Source organism: Lissotriton helveticus, chromosome 9, assembly GCF_964261635.1.
Source record: "Lissotriton helveticus chromosome 9, aLisHel1.1, whole genome shotgun sequence".
Lineage (NCBI taxonomy): Eukaryota > Metazoa > Chordata > Amphibia > Caudata > Salamandridae > Lissotriton > Lissotriton helveticus.
Genome location: NC_136070.1, coordinates 596,420,926 through 596,442,339, shown reverse-complemented (window position 1 = coordinate 596,442,339; position 21,414 = coordinate 596,420,926). Strand labels below are relative to the sequence as shown.

Below are 21,414 nucleotides of genomic sequence, written 5' to 3'. Positions count from 1 at the left end.
CAGAGACAACATAACAAGAAGTGACAACACAGTGATGCTGCTCCTCCGAGGGTAAGTCACTTATTTGCTCTGCACTCCTCCAGACTCCTCTTTGGAACCAGAGTTTACTGAACTTCCTCTAGAGGGTTTGGTGCCAATCCTGGACCGGCTACACCTTATGGCCGACACCAAGGCCGGCCCACTCAACAATACCCTAAATTTCTCGATCGTGGAAGAAATCCTGCCCTGTTCCTAAATGCAAAGTTCGATATCTTTTGCAGGGCGTTGGTCCCCTCATGAGCACCTTCAAGAACCATGGGTCCTATGGGGTATGCCGTAGGGGCACTGCCAACACATTCTTAGGCTACATTTCTCCCTCTGCCCGCTGTAACACTGGCTTCAACTCTGATGCCACCCCACTTCAGAATCGGCATCACGACCCACTCCACCTCCCATCACCATTCCTGTTGGCTCTTCCCCCTCAGCTCCGGACCAGCACTCGCCACAGCTAACAACCCCTCTGGCACCACAGCTAACAACCCCACCAGTGCCACAACTAACCCCACCAGCGCCACAGCTAACAATCCCGCCAGCACCACAGCCAACAACCCAGTAGACACGACAATTACCACTCAGCTTTTACCACGCATGCATTTACCACGTAAGTATATACGGCACTAGTGAGTTTTATTTCTCATCAACTGAAGTTCGTCGTGTGTGTGTGTGTGTGTGTGTGTGTCTGTCTGTGTGTCTGTGTCTGTGTGTCTGTGTGTGTGTGTCTGTGTCTGTGTGTCTGTGTGTCTACACTAATATAATAAAGAGAGAGCCCAAACCTTTGAGGCGGGTAATCTCAGGAACCACAGCACCAATCACAACACCCAATACAGCGTTGGAAAGGGCAGTTGCAGCAGAAGGACATAGGCTATGCAGATATCCACCATATACATTTAAAAGGTAAAAGAACCGTGCCAGCAAAGTAGTCCCTTGTGGGCGTACGCTGGGGGCGTGTGGTACGTTCGCACTTCATGCCATGTCTCATATCGTGTGCTGGGGCGTGGGCGTGTGCGGGGCGCGGGATTACGGGAAACAAAAACGAGCGTTGTGCCCAATATTTCATTGTTTTTTCTTCCCAGGTTCTGTACATTCCAGCTCCGGGTGTCCACCCTGATCCCTTTAAATACCCCTGCACCCCATAATCATAACCCACCCTTACTCCTTAAAATACCCCAACACCCTTAAACACTAACCCATCTTAACCCTATAAATTTACCCTGTACCCCAAAACCCAAACCTATCCCTGAACCCTATAAATACCCCTGTACCTCAAAACCCAAACCAACCCCTGAACCCTAAAAATACCCCTGTAACCAAAACCCCAAACCTAGCCCTGAACCCTAAAAATACCCCTGTACCCCAAAACCCAAACCTACCCCTGAACCCTAAAGTACCCCTGTACCCCAAAACCCAAACCTAGCCCTGAACCCTAAAAATACCCCTGTACCCCAAAACCCAAACCTAGCCCTGAACCCTTAAAATACCCCTGAACCCCAAAACCCAAACCTACCCCATAACTCTAAAAATACCCCTATACCCCAAAACCCAAACCTAGCCCTGAACCCTAAAAAGACCCCTGTCCCCCTAAACCCCTACCTATCCCTAAACCCTAAAACTACCCCTGTACCACATAACCCCAAACTATATCTGAACCCTTAAAATACCCAAACACCCCAAAACATATACCCCTATACCCATACTTACCTTATCCAAACATTTTTTAAAAACATGCTTTTACCATTCATGCATTTACAACGAATTTCGTTGTAAATGTATGCGTGTTAAAAGCATATAAAATGTAATGCCATGCGTTATAATGGCATTGCGGAGTCATGGTACTTTCGTAATGAAAGTATGCGGAGTGATGGTATGTGGAAAGAAAGTTGCTGAATAATGGGTGTTTACCCTCCCCCAGTAAGTACATTGGTGGCACGGCAGCCCACATCTCAAGCAACATACTCATATTTTTTCACCACCAATTTGAAAAATGCACAGGTCTCTCTTATTGATGGCCAGCACTGACATACACTGTTAGACACACCTCCCGCCACAATTTCTAGAATTGCGAACTTTAGAGCTGGGGAGCTACGTTCGAATCTCGGCATCAGCTCAACATCCTGTGATTCCAGGCAAATCGCTTTGTCTCCCCGTGCCTACCACAAATTAATGTGTTCTTCTGTAATGTAAATTGTGCTCATGCCATGTTGTCGAGTTCGCGCTATATAATATTGCAAGGAAAAATAAAGTAGGGAAACTCGAGTTCACACACTACTGAACGCGCACTCTTAAGTGCATCAGCAGTGCACTGTGAATCGGAGCGTTTCACAGGCCTGTCACAGATAAGAAATGCTATCAAAACGAAATCCTACAAAACAATATATTACTGGCCGGCAGCAATTCATACGCGGACAACGTCGGGACGGGCTGCTAGTATATATAGTGAGAGGCCGAGCACTGCTTTGGCTTCAGTCCTATTTGGAGGGTCGCCAGCAGGTCGTAACCCTTGCAAGTTTCTCCTCTGCTAAATCCGCCGCGTCCCATGGGGTGCCGCAGGGCTCTGCAATAAGCCCTATTCTTTTTAATGTTTATTTGCAGCCCCTGTTTTCCATCATAAAATCCTTCGGAGCCAGCTTAGTCAAATACGCCGACGATACACAGCTGGCCTTTTCCTCGGAAGGGGACCATGCAATATCGATGGAGGTATTCCAGCAATATATGCGGCAGACTTCGGACTGGCTTCGAAGGAACTCCCTACAATTTAATAGTGGAAAGACGGAGGTGATGTTCTGCTCTGCAGGCAGGATATCTAAATCATTGCCGGGTGATTTCAGACTCCGACCAGAGGATGATTTGCTCATCCCGGTTAGGAAAGTCCGTAACCTGGGGGTACTGTTCGATGCTGATCTCCAGATGGAATCACAGGCTAATAAAACCGCGAGTGTTTGCTTTACCCTGATCCGCATGCTGCGCAAAATACTCCCTTTAATACCTTCCGAGAATCGCACCTTGGTGGTGAGCAGCATTGTGGGCAGCAGGCTCGACTATTGCAATGCCCTCTATTTGCGAGCCCCTGGTTACATCTTTCAAGGCTTGCAAAGAATCCAGTCTGCAGCTGCTAAATTGGCTCTTGGCAGGCCACGGAGTTCCTCCTCTACCGCGGCGTTGCGGGAGCTCCACTGGCTGCCTGTCAGGGAAAGGGTACACTTCAAAGCCCTGTGTTTGGTCTTCCGCGCTGTGCACGAACTTGGCCCGGTTCCCCTGCAGGAAAGGTTCGAATGGTATCGTCCAACAAGGCAGCTTCGTTCTTCTAGTACGGGCCTGCTGGCAAATCCTCGGTTTAAGAGGGCTAGGCTTGGAGGTAGGGCTTTTAGCAGGGTTGGCGCGTGTCTATGGAACAAGCTCCCTCAGAACCTCAGATTAGCAAGCTCTGCTAGAATTCCGCAGGAATCTAAAGACCTGGCTCTAACCCACGATCTAGTCTGTGTTCCTCCACTCTGTGCGACCTGCTCCACTCTGGTTACGGCTTGCTCTCTGTTTTTAAGCGCCAGGATGCCCGTAGGGTGACAGTATGCGCTATATAAAAGCTAAAATCAATCAATCAATCAATATATATATATAATATATATTACCTACTGGCGGTCGCCAGTAGGTATATATAGTTAGGATTTTTTCTCTATGGGATTTTTGAAAATTCTATGTCTAATAACTTTGGCGTTTGTGGACGGAATTGGCTGAAATTTTCAGAAAAATGGCACATTTTGTTTCTGAGCAGCCCTTGAAAATTTGGGGGGGGTTCGTCAAGGGGGGGCCGAGAAAAAAGGGGGGTCCCAAAACGTGTTTTTAACATTGAGTTTTCCATAGGGCGGTTGGCCTCACTTTTAGCCCGAACGGCTGAATGGATTTGCATGAAACTTGGCAAAATTGTAGGGACTGGTAGCCCGATGTGCCTTTTGTAGGTCTCAATATATGTGCTACAGTGGATTTTGAGAAATTAACGTTTAAAAAAAGATATATATCTGTAACAGCGGACCGGGCAGCGCTCCAGGACGCGTACTTTTCGCGCAACGGAGCTTTGTGAAGCGAAGCTGATTGGTTCTCCGGCGTCTGTCAACATTCCAAACAGTCCGTAGCGGCCGCCATCTTGTCTCTCGGTAGGATCGAGAGACAAGAGGAGGCGAAAGCGAAGGGGCAAATGACCATAAGGGGGAATAGTAGATCCTCGCTGACCCCCTAGGTTTGATGTGGAGGTTTTAAAAGGGCCCCGCGGGGCAAAAAAAAAAAAATAATAATAATCGAACGGCTGAATGGATTTGCACGAAACTTGGTAAAATATTAGGGACTGGTAGCCCGATGTGCCTTTGCTAGGTCTCAATATATGTGCTCCAGTGGATTTTGAGAAATTAACGTTCAAAAAAAGATATATATCTGTAACAGCGCTCCGCTTCGCGTAACGGAGGTTTGCGACGCTGATTGGTCATTCTGTCACTGGGCTATAGTTGGGCTACATCTGGCTGATATTTGGGCTACATTTGTTTTTTTTCGTCTCTGGCGGCCATCTTTGGGCTACATTGGGCTACATTGGGCTTCATTGGGCTTCATTGGGCTACATTGGGCTACATTTGGGTTCCAACATATATATAGGCCAATGTAGCCCAATATATATTTTTCAAAGTTAATTTTCGTAAAAACCACTGGAGCATATATCTTGAGACATAGCAAAGGCACATCGGGCTACCAGTCCCTACAATTTTGCCAAGTTTCGTGCAAATCCATTCAGCCGTTCGAGCTAAAAGTGAGTCCAACCGTCCTATGGAAATGAAGGAAATGAATGGGTAATTTGTAATTAGCAAATAGCTCATCGCAAACTAGGAATGGTAAAGAATCGCTATTTATTCCTTAAAGTTCGCTATTTAGGAAATGCAAAAAACTTTGATGATACATATGGCGGTTCATCTCTAACAAGATAAGAAGCATAGGGATAGATTTATGATGACTGGCGCATCACTAGGGATGTGTTAGTCATTCTGTGCCGCTGTTCCGTCACCTATGGTGTGCTGCATTTACAATGCGGCGCATCATGGGGCAAAAACAGCACAGATGCGTGATGTATCTGTGCCGTAAAGGTGGCGCATTGCTGGAGTTGTATCGCAAGTGTGATGAAGCTCCAGCAAGGGTCGGGGGTGCCCCTGTCGCAGGGTTTCTGTTCTCACACAGAACTGTGGACAGAGGATTGGAACCTCGGCGAATTAGGGTGTCCCAAAACTCACCTTAGTAATCAAAAACCCCTTAGCAAGCTAGGTACAGTGTCACATTGGATATAACAAACTCTCAATGTTTAGACAATCCAGAATATGAACTTATAGTACCTCAGGATACGTGGAACTCATGAACAGTCGGTCGTTATATATTTCTTAGAAACCAGAACATGGAGTTAAGAAGAACACATGTGTATTTGAAATGTTTATTTACTAATGCCGTCTTCTCAGGCGTAGTATCTTAGATAATACAAGTACACATATTATCAGTAGCAAAATTACCAGCATAGTTACTAGTACATAAAAAGCGAATGGTGACAGTATGTTAACATGCTGTAAATGAATAAGAGTTAGCAACACTTATAAGCAGCCGCGGGCCGTGGAGGGAGTTACGGTGGGGCAGGGAGGCGGGGAGGGGGAGGGGCAGGGTGGAGAGGGCTCCACCCTGCTTCTCCCCCTCCCCGCCTCCCTGCCTCACCGTAACTCCCTCCACGGCCCGCGGCTGCTTATATCTCACCCTCCCTAATACACATATTATATTATTTGCTAAGAAGGTCTCTTTGTGTTGGTTTAGGGCGTGCCCATACTTTAGTGTCTTAGATTTGAAGGAATCACATCAGCATACACCAGCTCTCTCTTCATGTGAACCGCATCAAGTGTTGTGTATGTGTGTTCGGCAAAGCAATATAAAACCCGCCTCATGCCCAGAATTGGCAGAAGTTGCACTTATGTTATGAGTATGAAGTCGTGGAGATCAGACCTCATAACAATTCTGTATCGTGTTGTTCTTGAAACTTTAGCACTCGCTGTACAGATATAGTTTAACAAGCAAAGCAGATAGTAGAGCAATAACATATTATTCTCATGTAAACCACGATGAACTACTAGGTTGAAAGCTAAAGCAACAACTAAGTGTCGTGTGCAGAAGTTGCAAAAAAGGAAAAATGGCGTTTAAACCGGTAATGAGCCCATGCTAACTTAACACGGTGTAAAGATATCCAGGACGTAGATGACACCTCCCCATGATCCGGAAACGAACTGAATAAGATAATAGAAGTGCCATCTCATGAGAGCAGATTGCAAGTTTATATGTGGACGGTCCGCAAGGTAAAGCATTAAAAACTAGGAAAATTTAATGCTAAAGAAAAATAAAACAGCCAAGTACTTTATCGAGTCTTAAGCCAATAGGCAAGGTAAATAATAAAAACTTGACAAATAAGTCAATGAATTGTCAATGAAATGCTAGTACTCAGCATATCAAACATGAAAAAGGTCTATGACATAACTGTGTATGCAAAATAAGCTGCAACAGCCTCCAATAGGAAGTCACCGTCTTCATCCGAAAACAGTTCAGCCATCCAATTTAAAAGCGGAAAAGAACATACGTGCTCTCCCAGCACCGGATCCTCTATCACCATCAGAGGACAGCTCGGCGGGTTTTCAAGAAAGCTCTGTTCCAAGAAAGACTGTGTTGCCGCCAGTAAATTCCAGGGACCAATTAGTCCATGCATCAATGCCACAGCCATAATCCTTTCGCCAGGACAAACCAACTCGTGAGTAATGATAGGAGTCATCAGCTGATTAAAGTCGACGTCAGGAGAAACCGGTCCGCAGAGACACAAATCAATGGCCCAATCGAAATCACAGGTCAGGCAGTGAAATACAGGCTGGACACAGGTGAAGTAGGAGAATCGAAAAGATAATCCATATGCCGTGCTTAATATCGCCAACGGCATTGTGCCATAATATTCTAGCATGCGATTGCGGAACAGTGTCAGCAGCTGCAGGGCGTGAGGTTGCATAGGAGGGACATCCATATTTAAAAATGTAAAAAAGCACAAGAGCGTCCGCTGGTAATGCAAGTAAAAATGGCAATCCACGAAGCAGAGTGGAAAAAATACAATGAAAGAAAGTAGGGATGACTCGAAAGATTTTCTCAAATGAAGTCACGAGACCACTGGTAACAACTTTAAAAAAGTGCGCCAGGGCCTTTGTGGAGGATGCGTTAGAGATAGTCCGAACCATCTTGCTGAAATGGAAAGGCAAATCTGAATTGAAAAGGGTCTGCACCTCTGTACGGGTGTTCGCTATGTGAAGCACGAAAGTTTCACGGGCCGAACTCAAGGCCACCTCTCTCTGAGACAAAAGAGCTCTTATTCTTGCCATGCCGTTGAAATCTGCTCCCAAGGTTGGTATTTGTGGCGAGATTGAAAACTCCCTATGTTCATGTGTGGGAGGAAATAGAACATTTCTGCAGCAAATAACCCGTTCACTTACTGTTACGATAAAAGGAATACTTTTAATTAACCCAGATCAATCTTCATTATTGAGCATCAAATAACTACCATTTTCCAACAACTTGAACGTGGGGATGATAGCAGGAACTGGCGTGCCTTGCAACACGCAAGCCATATTTGGTCGGTGTTTGTTGCATGAACCGTGTAACTGTATGTGCCTACACATTAGTGAATGATCTGGCGTCTCAGTGCATTCCTCTCCATTCAGATAAACTTCTTGATCATCTTTGAAACATCTGTATGTGTATGGAAGCGACCAGACCTCATGAAGAAAAGCACTACCTAAAGGTTCATAACGACCTATTGGTATATATTTCATACAATTTGAAAACTTATATAAAGCAAAAGGCAGCGTTATTAAACCGTGGATAAGGCATGTTGTCAAAAAACCCGCAATCCTCTGCTGATGATGTCACTGAGCATGTCATGAATGATGTAATATGTGACATCATCAGCAGTGGATTACGGGTAATAGTATCTCTAGTTTACTCCCCTATAGCTGTCTTTCTTTTAACATAAGTGTCTGTTTCCTTCCCTTATACTTACTGTTTTTGGTTCGCTTCCGGTTCGCGTACCGGCGAGCGAACTGGGAAGCGAACTAAGAGAAATAGAGGTTGGCACAGTTCCAAATATTGTACCAATTTTTTAATAACGGGGAGGTAGTTCTGAAAAGAACTTTTTTTTTAATTGTTTTTGTTGTTTTAAATTTTTTTTATTATTTTTCGGAACATTTTTTTACTTTTTTTGAATTTTTCTGAACAGTTTTATATTTTTTTGGGTTTTTCTTGGAGGGGGCAATGAAAACGATTCATTGTAAAGGGCTCAACAGGAGCAACAAAACAAAAAAAAAGTATTTATTATTTTGGGCGTTTCGTACAAACTTGCATATGATAGTCAATAGCTCTGTTGATCAGAGTGATGCTTCTTTCTCCGTAGCAAATGAATCCATCGCAAAATACGCAGGTGTGTTTTACTTCACCAAATCTCATTTGTATATTTGGCACCATCTCCCTGCCCTCTGGTCCCGTTACTTCCGGTACAACAGATCTTCTGGCCATAATAGGGAGATTATCTAGGTCGTTCCGAAACTGTGCAGCACTGTAGTTGTTAGGATGCCACCTAGTCATATGGCGATGCATTGTGTAGTTTCCGAAACTGTATTTTTTCTCGGTTCCTCTGGACAGTCTATCTTGACATATAAGGCAAGTTACGTATCTTGCATTTACTTTTTTCTCACCTTTGGGAATTTTAAAAAATTGCCAAATGAAGTTTTCTTTCCGGTGAGACGTCCTGGGCTCCTCAGGCAAAAACTGCCTCTCTTCGTGCTCGTCGTCCTGTTCCTCTTCTTCCTCTTCTTGTTGAATTATAACTTGAGCAGGTGGTCCACTCTTCCTTGGATGTGGTGGAGGTGGTGGGGAAGCACCAGCTGAAGCTACTAAAGAAGCCATTGCTCAGTGATCACAAAGGGTCTTTCTCTCACAATGATGAAAGTCAGAGTGAGGAAAGAAGGAGGGATTTTCATCATTTGGGAAAAACAAGAGTTCTCAACCAATGAAAAGTGTTCATTTTAGATTATATGACCTAGTCTTACATCATTAGGAAACCAAAAGTGAAATGAACCAATGAAAAGTGTTATTACCAAGTCACATGACCTGCTGTGTTTACGTTAAGCGCTTTGCAGGGCCTCCCGGTTTGCTTCCAGAAACCTGCGCTTTGCGACTCGGTTCGCGTACCAGTTCGCTAACGTAGCACGTCATATGACGTATCACGCGACAACGTGAAACGTCATGCGGACGGGAGGCGTCACGATGTTGTTTTGTAACGCGGCAGTTGCGGTAAAGAAACGTTTACCGGCTCGCGGTCTATTTCGCGGCATCAAGGTCAGCTAACGGGAAGCTTCCCGATTCGCGAAGCGGGAACGAAGAAAAAAAAATATTTAAAAAAAAAATTATTCATAAACATATAAAATATATTTTTGGATTTAAAGAAGAATACATTTTACAGCTACAGATATTAGCTGTTAAAAAACCAATGAAATTCACTGAAAAAACCATAGGTTATAGACCATATATAGTTAGGAATTAGCATTTACAAAACCTTGAAAATTCACTGAAAAAACCATAGGTTATAGACCATATATAGTTAGGAATTAGCATTTACAAAACCTTATTTTACTCACACAAAACCATTGAAATTCCATATATAGTTAGTTGCACTAACTATATATCGCGCACCCGCAATCCACTGCTGATGATGTCACATATTACATCATTCATGACATGGTCAGTGACATCACTGATGACATCACTGATGACAACATCCAGTGATTATGTGTTTCTGTAAAGTTTAAATATGTTTTACATATTGAAGAATGAGTGGATGTATAAGTGTCTGAATGAAGGTTTTAGTAGGTGCGTGATTGACTGTATGAGTGAGTGATTAAATGCGTCTTACTGAATGCACGGGTTAGTGACTAAACTGTCTGAAAGTGTGCATCAGTATGTCTGTTGTTGTGCAAGCTGCTGCATGTGTTGATCAGTAGCTATATAAGTAGCTATATGGGTTATTGATTGGTTGCACAAGTATTTGTATGGGAGACTGAGTGTGTGTATGGCTGGCTGGGAGGTGTGTGACTCTGTGCAGATCAATGTGTACTTGTATCAGTGATTCTATAAGAGAGTAAGTATGTGTTAGTATATGTTTCAAAAATGTAAGGTGTTCTGTGTTTAACTGTATAGATGAGAAAATGGAAGTGTGATTGATTCTTTTCAGGACTGACTAGGTGTGTGAGTAACTCCATGGATGAGTGGCAGAGTGTGAGTGTCTGTATAGGTGTATGAGTGCATATGATAGTGTTGTAAAGATGAGTGATTGTATGTATGAATGATTGTATGAGTGAATGTGTGTGTAGACATAGGAATCAGTGAGTGCGTATGTAGTAACTAGTATTGGTGTGTCAATGGTTTCAAAAATTATACTCTCTATTTAACACTGGGTGTAATAGAGGTTATATTAGAGTGTGAGGAGATGCATTGTATTATCACATGAATGATATCATCAGTGATGTGATCATTGATGTCAAGTGAGATGTCATCAGTGATGTCATTTGAGATGTCATCAGTGATGTCATCAGTGATGTCACTGACCATGTCATGAATGATGTAATATGTGACATCATCAGCAGTGGATTGCGGGTGCGCGATATATAGTTAGTGCAACTAACTATATATGGAATTTCAATGGTTTTGTGTGAGTAAAATAAGGTTTTGTAAATGCTAATTCCTAACTATATATGGTCTATAACCTATGGTTTTTTCAGTGAATATATATATATATATATATAGAGAGAGAGAGAAACACACACATGTAAGGGTTTAGGGGTATGTGGTGGTAAGGGTAGATTTAGGGTTTAGAGGTGGATAAGGGTATTGGGTTGTAAAGATATTTTTTGGGTTTAGGGATGAGTAAGGGTCTTGGGTTGTAAGGGTAGTTTTAGGTTTTAGGGCAAGGTAAGGGTACTGAATGGTAAGAGTATCTACGGTCCAGGGGTGGATAAGGGTACAGGGTTGTAAGGGTATTTTGAGGGTTTAGGGGTGGATACGTGTATAAAGCGGCAAATGTATTTTAGGGTTTAGGGGTGGGTAGGGGTATAGGATGGTAAGGGTATTTTTAGGGTTTGCGTAGGTAAAGGAATTGGGTGGTAAGGGTGTTTATAGGGTTTAGGAGTGAGTAAGGGTATAGGGTGGTAAAAGTGTTTTTCAGGGTTTAGGGGTGGGTAAGGGAATTGGGTGTTAAGGGTGATTTTAGGGGTGGGTATGGGAATTGGATGGTAAGCCTGTTTTTTAGCATTTAGGGGTTCGTAAGAGTTTTGCGTTGTAAGGGTGCTTTTAGGCTTAAGGGTGGGTAAGGGTATTGGGTGGAAAGGGTATTTGTAGGTTTTAGGGGTAACGCTGTAGGCTGCAGGCAGGGGCATCAGGTGGTAAGGGTATGTTTATGGGTGGTTAGGGGTATTGGATTGTAATGGTAGTATGGGGGTTTTAGGGGTGGGTGGGGGCACGGGGTGGGTAGGGGTACATGGTGGTAAGGGTGTTTTAGGGTTTTGAGATGGGTAGTGTAATTAAAAAATGGAGGTTACAGGGGTCTCCCCCAATAAAACAAAATACATTTATTTTTAAAAATGCGGGTTTGGGAGGTCCCCTCAAAAGAAGATATAAAATATATATATATATATATATATATATATATATATATATATATATATATATATATATATATATATATATATATATATATTTATATAAACACTTGTTTTTAAAGCAACCGCCGCCCTAATACTCTTTAATATTTTACACGTTGTTTTATGGTAATTTTATAGTGATAGTTTTTTTTTAGATATATTAGCACTTAGCACTTTTTTCAAGCAACATTTGCACGTATCCTTGTTTACAAAACTTTACAAATTGCAAGTTTACTATCACAGTACTGTATTTAAGATTTGTCATGCATTATACAGAAAGGTTGGCAACCCCACCCCCTGGTATTTATACCTGGACTCCAATGAATTCAATTGGTAAAAAATGCATCAACTAGAGAATCAAAGGTTAATGATTTTAAAGATTTTTAAGGTAGTTTTGTACTGTATGAGATATATCACCCATTTAGTATGTACATATGACTAATCTGTTTTAAATCTTGTTAATCTTTTTTACCTTTATTGTATCGGTACAACAATTGCAATGATCAAGCAAGGTATTGTATTACAAGGCACTTGGTCACTTTATAGTGTATATCACTTTAAACAACAAAAAAATGGCCTTCAAAATCCGAACAACCACCATGTAGCGCGTCATGTGAACAAGATCCCATGGGTTCGAAACGCGTCATGCTGATGGTGTACTAAGGCAGAAACAAATCACTCTTGCACCTACCTGTGGTCGGGGCTCCTCTGTTTCCTGCGGCATCGTGTGAATGAAAGGAACGGTGAGTATGCTGATATATTTATATATATATACTCACAGGAGAAATCAGTGGGCAAACGGCAAACGTTTTAGAATTGCACATCAACATTAGCGAAGGAAAACCACACATGTCGCTGTATCGTAAACCCACGGCGGGCAATTCTATTTTGCACGCCAGTAGCAATCATCCTCCACGACTAATCAAAAGTATCCCTTATGGGGAATTCTTACCTATTAAGAGGAATAGCACCAAAGAGAGTGACTTTGAGAGTGCAGTAGAAGGAAGTCAGCTCAGGTTTCAGAAAAGAGGTTATGAAGCAAGTCTTTTAGATGAAACTCTGGCTAGAGTAAAGAATATGCCCAGAAAGGAACTGCTCAAACCCAAAACAAAGAAAGTGACACAAGATGACAAAATCAAATTTCTAATCACACCGTTTTCCAATAATGCCAATTGCCTTAGAAAAATTCTCAGAAACAATTGGCATATTTTAAAAACTGACAGTAAATGTAAATGTAAATGTGCTGGACTTGTAAAGCGCACAGCTGCCCGTAAGCGTCCCGGCGCTTGCTTAGGGAACCCGTCCTGGTATTCCCCTGTGAGAAACCCCGGCAGGGTGTCCACAAGGTGAAAGCCAGGCATCCCGCCGCGAGGGGCCGTAGTGGAGATTAAGCAAGCTATTGCCCAGAGTTGCAGAGTGTGACCCCGTGAGTTGAGTAGGCACCAGAGCGAGAATTGTCGAGTCCGTGGAATTTTAAGCCCGAGACCCGCCGAGGCGGGGAATCGAACCCTGGTCCACGGTCGATCTCAGCTTCCGGGTCTGCCGCCTCTAACTACTGAGCCACGCTTCTCCACACTGTGTGATAGGTCAGGACATACCCGCACAACCACTGATTACTTTTAGAAAATCCCGGTCTTTAAGAGATACTCTAGTACATAGTCACTTGGAACCAGTTGCGAAGACAGGGGGAACTCTCAAAGAGATGCAAGGGTTTTTCCCCTGTGGAAAGTGCAAGGCATGTGTTGGGGAGTAGGAGGACACTCACATATGATGTACCAGGACACAAAACACCGAGGCTCATTAATAAGTTTCTAACATGCAACTCCTCACATGTAATATATTGTCTGGTATGCCCATGTGGGCAAAAGTACATTGGGAGGACCATCCATCCAGTGAAAATTCGAATTTTAGAGCATATGAGAGCGATTGCCAAAAATGATGCCAGTTGTCCTGTGGCTAGGCATTTCGCGGAACATCATCAAGGCAATAGGGATCTATTGCGATCTTTTGGATTGGATCAGGTGCCTCCCAATGTACGAGGAGGGGACAGAACTAAGAAGTTGAGGAGGCTGGAGTCGCGATTTATTATAGACCTGGAAACTAAACATACAAAAGGAATGAACAGTGGAGAAGAATTGGCAATATACATAGGAAAATAGATTAGATTTGAATAGCCCAGTATGAATTCCAGTCCTAGGGAAAGAGTAAAAGAAAGGAACACAAAAAACTTGGTTTTAAGAAAAAGATAAAACAACAACCACCTAACGATCACACATATGGTAATTAGCCGATATACGGCGAGATATAGTCACTAGAAATGTAAGACAGTGATGTAGGTGCTAACGACGAGAGTTGGAGGCACCCCAGCCGATACACGGCTAAAAGTCAATTACAAATGGGCAGAATGAATGCTTTGGCATGCATCCGCCGAAAATAGTGTAAATATGTATATATAAATATGTATATATGACCACTGTAAATGAATTGTGTAAATATATGAAATAATGTGTTATCTGTATATATAGATCGTAACCACTTCAATATGGCGGCAATCTGTTAGTCCATTGTTGATTTCTATGACCAAGTAAACCACGTGCTTGCAAATAAGGTTGCTGATTAAAACATACATTAAATGTCGGCTTTTTTGGTGCACAAATAAAACACCTGACGAAGGCTGATGCTGAAACGTGGTGTGTGTTGCTGAAAATAAAAGCGGATGAACCAAAATGACCGTTGTGAGTGCCTATCTTCAGTACTAATATACGGAGAGAGAGGGAGAATTGTGGACGCGGCTGCACCGCCGCGACGAAGGCACCCGACCGGGAGTGCATCCACTCGGTGCAAGAGAGCGAGAATATATATATATATATATATATATATATATATATATATATATATATATATATATATATATATATATATATATATACTTTTTTCCCCAGTCACCTTATTTAAATTACCTGTGTGGTAAAGGTATGGGTGAGAAAGGCTGATGCTTGGTAAATGCATGCATTGTAAAAAGTGTGTATGCCTGCATTGTAACATTGTACAACCCATTGCCCCTGATGGAATTTCCTCTTCCTACCCATAGGCCCAGAAGAAATTCACAGCTTCTCATCTATGAGAGAAGCTATTTTCTGGGGATTCCAATCCTTGCGAGGATCCCTTACCTGATACGGGGCAGGGTGACGTATAGTCTGTCACTATGAAAACAGTCATCACAGCGCTAATGGACCCAAGTGTATCGGACTGGTTGTTCATTAATAAAAATTGCAGAAACGTGCCAAATAAGTAAAGATGAATATCGTTATAGGATTTTAAGCAATACCAAATCCAGATGTTGTACATAAGTCACAGTTGGAAGTTACAACTCCTTTTAATATCTGGACTATCCATGTAGATTGAAACATCCTCTATTCAGTATTGCAAGCTTCTAATACTTTGGAGAAGATTCAAAATCCCTTATTTAAATCTATTGTCTCGAAATATCACTGCAGACTTTTTCATCCTCTGGAAAACGAAAATATGCCTCTCACTCCTTTTAAGACATATACAGAGAATCCCCAGTTTATTTTAAAGATTGAAATTGTTCTTTCTTGGCCCTGAGAAAGATGATAACATCTTGCTTTCACCGAAACGTGCGTAGGCCAGCAATACACATCTGTGACTACCACCTAAGAATCACGTCAAGAAAACAATTATTCGGAACTAAAATGACGGATTGATGTTTGTGTTTAAATTAAGGAATGCACTGATATAAGACAAACAGAACTATTGTAACAGGATTTCTATTCAGATGTGATTTATTTGTGAATGTTTGAGAGGAATGAAAAGTGAGAATGTATGAATGAGAGAATGTTAATAATTTTTCTTTTTGTTTTTTTGGGGGTTATTGAAACAATAATTCATGTTTAGAGAAGGAAATGAATCTGTTCTTCTTTGTCGTGAAATAACACTGTAAATATGCCTTATGTTATGTATGTACCAATGAAATAATCATTTTTATAAAGAAAGTGTACAAATACAAAAAATTCAAAAATATAGAGAAATACTATTTTTTGATAAATAAAACACAATCTAAATGAAAGTTAGTCTTTTCTCTCTTGTGTATCCATGCTGTGTAATAAATGCTGTGAGTAGAGCTATTTCCACTCTTTAAATCAGAAAGGCCTGACAAGAGGTTTTTCTATTTTGTATTTATTTCTATGTAATATCCCTTTAAATTTTGACCATTCTGAAGATTTAGCCTTACCTGTTTTCTTTCAGTTCCCTTTCTCAGCTAATGAAGTGAGTAAATCCATTAGAAGTGCACGTATCCTTTTGAACTAATGTTTTCAGAACAGTTCATTGTCGTAAGACTGATGCTTTCGAATGAGAGCAACCACCGCATTTTCTCTATCATGCTTAGGACTATACTGATGGCCTATATCAAGGAGTATCAATATCTACAATAAGATGATTCCGAAGACTTAAATTACTGCAGCAAAACAACATCTGCACCTTAAAAGCTTTAAAGGTTATGCATTGGCTCTCAGTTGCTAGAAGATCTATCTTCAAACTGCTGTGCAGAACATAGTAGGCAATAAACATGTCTAGACCATTCTTTTTACAAATAAAGTCAAGAAATGCTCCCAGAAGAGGACATCCTTCTCCAAGGTGAACCCACATTAAATAGTCTCCAAATATGAGAAGAGAATTGTTGGTGTACATCCTTCTGAGTCCAAACTAACTATGGAATTCGTTTCCAGCTAAAATAGGGGACACTAAGAATCCGCTGTTTTTTTTGGGAATACTTACATCTTGTTTTGGCCCGATCTCAGAGACTAAATACAATAATGATCTCACTATTAAAAGGAAAGGGAATATAGACAAACTCCAAGAATCTAGAATAAAGGCAGACCACTGACCAAAAGTAAGGTGACCCAAAGCAACACATTTTCAAATTATCAAGAGAGATGAAATTACAGGTTGTATCTGGAAATAAGTAGGATGATGACCTGTGTCTATTGCACCCAGTGCTGATACTAAGAACAGCATCAAATACACGCTGACATCTCTTAGTAAACACAAACAAACTGTAGGGCACAAACTTCTTACTTCTTAACTAAAAAAACTACCATCAAGAATGCTCTGTTAGGTCTTGTACTCCATGTATGACACTAAGCAGGGCTGGCTTTAGTGCTGGTGGTGCCCAGTGCGAGAATCATTTTCGGCACCCCAGGACCGCCTCCTCGGATTCTCTCACTACCATCGGGCGTCAGTGCCTCTCATCTCCCCAATCATAAGTTATTGGTAAACACACTGCCCCCCTGAGTTTGGCGCCCCTTCCACAGGTCAGCGCCCAGTGCGGCCGTACCAGTCACACTGCCCTAAAGCCGGCCCGGACACTAAGTGGGAACCGTTACAAAATGCGTATGCTTATATAAGTGGCCTGTTCCTTCATCTATTAATCTAAACCAGAAATGCAGAGATTTTCTTTGTACTACAATTCTTAACTTCCTTAACCTAATTTCTAAGGAGACCCTAAGGCACCCTATTATAATCCCCCAGTAACTCTGGCTCCCTAGAGTTACCAGTGACCCCAGTACCGTTAACTCCGGAAGGGCTCAAAGTTACTGAGAGGATTACCCTGCCACTTGCAATGAGGGCCCCTGTGTTTAAATATAGAACACTGGTGTTCCATTAATACATTGTTTTTTATTTTTATATTTTGACTTGTCATCCCTGCATGTTGTTTGGGTATATCCTCACTGTCAGGGCTGTGAGGTAATTACCCGGGTACTTATCAGTAAGCTTCATTGCTCAGAGTCCCAGCTTTCCCGATCACAGTCCTAAATTTCCTGCCCTACCAAGTTTTTTTTTCATGAGGGCGAGGGAACATAGGATCTCTTCTCTTCATCTGTATTACAGGATGATTCCAGGGGTATCTTCCTAATTTTATCACATTCCTTCTGAGAACACCAAAGTTAGGGAGCAGTGATTTATTACAGATTTTTAATATTTTTAGTTCAAACTCAGATAGACAAAAATGTGTCTGCAGGATGAGGCGAACCTCACTATGCATGAATTGTGATGAGGAGGACTAGGCATAATGAATCTTACCGGTAAGTAACACGGTTATGGTGCTGGGAGTAGATTTTCGGAGTGAGTTTCTTACAAATAAATGACATTCTCTATTCAAACATGACAGTCTTCTGACTTGAAATGCATTGTTTATTTTTGAGACTTTTCTTGTTTTTTATATCAGGAACATAAAGTATAAAAGAGCCTAAACTCACTGGCTTCTTGCAGTTTTTCCTGGTGCACTGTGAGTACACTGTGTGTCTGAAGTTTTCAAAAGGAACCACATAGAACTTCATAACAGTGGTTCTTGACCTTTTCACTTCTGGTGACCCCCATTTAATCATTACTGGAATCTGGGGACCCCCACTGAATCATTATTGGAATCCGGGAACCCCCAAGGAGTCATTACTGGAAGCCTGGCACCCTGGCCTACGCAACTTTCATGATTTGAACTGCAACACACAGTACACAAAAATATAGAAACAAACATTCATCAAACAAATACAGGAAGGATGGAATATTCTATTTAATTCACAAACAAACATATAAAAAAATCAACTTTTTAATTTTCATGGGAAGTTTGTCACTTTTCTAAATTCAACTGAGGCCACCCATCGCCCATGCTATGTTTTGCTTGATACACATGCACTATTTCCACAAATCAATCTGACGATATGAACTTAATTTTTAACCTCCAATTTCTAATTCCTTCACATTTACAGAACGTTTTAAAATTTCCAATTTTACAGTTTGCTACTTAATTTATAGATGTTTCATTCATCAGCAAATATTATTTAATTTTCCATGGGTTTCCAAACAACAGGTTCTGAATTGTTGTTTTGTAACATCCCTTAATAAATAAATAAATGTAATCTCTGCTAGAGCTTTACGGGCCGGTGTCTGATTTTGCCCTGAGCCAGCTGCAAGCTTTCAGTTTTAGGAAACATCCCCTAGGCTCAGCGCAATAACTGACCATGTAATTTCTCCCTCTCTGCACCGCTCTTTTCTCTCTATTGCAGTCACTCTTTTTTACAAGCCTATAAGATATGGCCGCCATTTTCACATTCCAATAGAGTTCCCTAGACTTACCAGGATATCCCCACCAGCTTCTGAAAGATGGTGCAGAGCCAGCTCCTGGTTGGTTCCGCCTCTAGGGAAGACACTTGAGCATGCTGCTTTCAGCAGGGTGTCCACTGAAAGAGACAAAAGGGTGCATGGTCATCCTGGGCAGCCAGCATAATGGAGGCCAGATCAATCAAGGAGAGGAATCTTCAATTTTTAGGAATGGCCTTCAGCATCATGATTCAAAACTTATGATTACACTTCCTATTTCGACATTTGCTACCATAAATAAAGGATTGGAACCTGTGATGTTCTCCTCTCAAAGATTTTCTGTGGACCAAGGATTAGGACAGGCCATCGAATGACCACACTATGAAGACACCTTTGATATCTCTGCTTCCAGGATAAAAGCCTTGTTAATATATTTGACCAACATTCTCAAAACTCGCAGAAGGCTTCCCTGATCTCTGCTGAGCTAAGGGTTATAAAACAAAATATTGCACACTAGAGTCCAAATGGCACACACATCGTTATATTTAATCTAAACAGAATATCACTGCTTTATGAAGTCCTTTAAAAAAAAAAAAAAGCTTTCCTGACAGCAAAGAAGGCCTTTAATAAGGCTAGTGGTCAGCGTTGGCACTTTCAAATTAGCAACCACTGCACTTAGCAGCAGTCATTGTTCTCCTTGCATAGTCCCTTTAAAGAATTATGCACCAAACTAAATCATTCAATTATAGAGATAAGCAATATAGTTTAGTGATCCATAGGTGTGACTGCTAATCCGTAATGGCTCCACAAAGCAAGTTCCTTGACTTGGGAAGATCTGCCCCTAGGCTTCCGACCATTTTTTACTCTCCAAGAAGCTACTACCAAAGAAACCTGCCTAACCTGAAACCTACAGATTCACACTTTTAACCAGCTCATTCTTGGCTAATGAAACATCACCGTGTGCTTATCATCCCGATCATTTATCACATGGTTAACCTCTCCATCAAACAGTGTCTTTGCCTGACCCATTGCAAAAATATCTAGTCACTCCTCTGTTCAAAAAGGCTAGTTAGTCCACTGTCCAATTTGTTGCTTATCATGAGTCTAACATACTGGAAAAATGCATTGTCAAGCAATTGCCCTCTTTCCCAGACATTCATCAATTACTGTGCACAATACAATATGAGTATAGACTAAGGTAGCCCTTATAGGCTTCAGTGATGACACCCTTGAATTTATCAACCAATGACCAGCCTCTTTTTCAGAATGTTGGATTTCTCAGTGTCCCCTGAGACAGCTGAACATTGTAGGTTACTAGTGCTTTCCCTCAAAGGCCACCGACAGCACTATTAGTGGTTTCAACCCTTTCTAAGTAAGCGTGCTCAGCGGGATAAACTTGTGCTATTTAGATCTAAGACCAGTAGTTTCAGTTTGTGGATTGACTCCGGGTTCAACTAGGTTTCCCATTGTATTTTTAAAATGTATGCGCCGCCTTTTGGCTCTTCACACGAAATGGCAGGTGTCCATTCAAACCAATTTTAACCACACACAGGTGTATGTTATGTCTTCTCAGATCCCAGACTTAGGTAAGATCTTGAATACCAGTTAGTGGACATCCAAGAGTGGATATTAATCAGGTAACTTTAATGAAATACCCTAAAGACGAAGCTTATTATATTTGGACGGAAAGGCAGGCCTTAACTCCCATCTGTGCACTGCCCAAACACTTCAACCTAGCCAATTAACATGCTGAATAAAGTCGAAAACCTCAGATGCCACCCTAAATCTATACATTAGCAACTTTTTAGCAAAAGAAAAACTGAAGCTAATTTTTTCCTTACTGCCTGAAAAACAAGTTTCTACAGTAGTCAAAGATTCCGGCTGTCCCTGCTAACTGCTAACTTATCTATTTATATAGCAAGCAAAACCCCATAAAGGTTGTTCTGCGTTAAAGAAAACCAAGCTATTGAGCAATCAACCAAGTTTTCAGTTGCCTGCAGAATACAAGCAGTCAAGATTGTTAGCATGGGTATGAAGCTCAGCTCGACATTGAATTCCACCCTTTGACAGTCTAAAAAGAGAAGACGTGACTACCATAGTGGGTCTGGCAACAGCTTTAGGAACTATAAGGAGCCAAGCATCAGACGCTCTGAGATATCTGGATGTAACATATATGGAATAATTTCCTGTAGAAAAGTAAGGCCCAACCCATTAACAGCACTGTACAACACACATAGACATTTTAACAGTGAATGGTTGGCCGCAGGTAGACACTGGAGCTTGGTAAAGTGGCCAGAGATAGATATCTGACAGGCAGACATGACCAAGGAACAGGCATGCTGCTGAGGTCTGTATGGCTTCATTTAAGAGGTATACAGGAAGGTCAGGACAGAGCGAGGTGCCGCAGTCCATATAGGAGTCACTGACTGCTTAGCTAACTGCGAACTGATAAAAAAAGGTTAAAAATTGTAAACCT

General features: G+C 41.7%; 1 protein-coding gene across 2 annotated transcripts in view; it reads right to left on the bottom strand.

The window, feature by feature from the left end:
• Window positions 1-21,414, bottom strand: part of LOC144781642 (uncharacterized) — a 213,622-nt gene that overhangs the window by 46,463 nt on the left and 145,745 nt on the right. For both annotated transcript variants that reach the window (XM_078660598.1, XM_078660599.1), the window contains one exon: window positions 18,975-19,078. In XM_078660598.1, coding sequence (XP_078516724.1) covers window positions 18,975-19,078 — 104 coding nt within the window. The remainder of the gene's footprint in view (window positions 1-18,974; window positions 19,079-21,414) is intronic.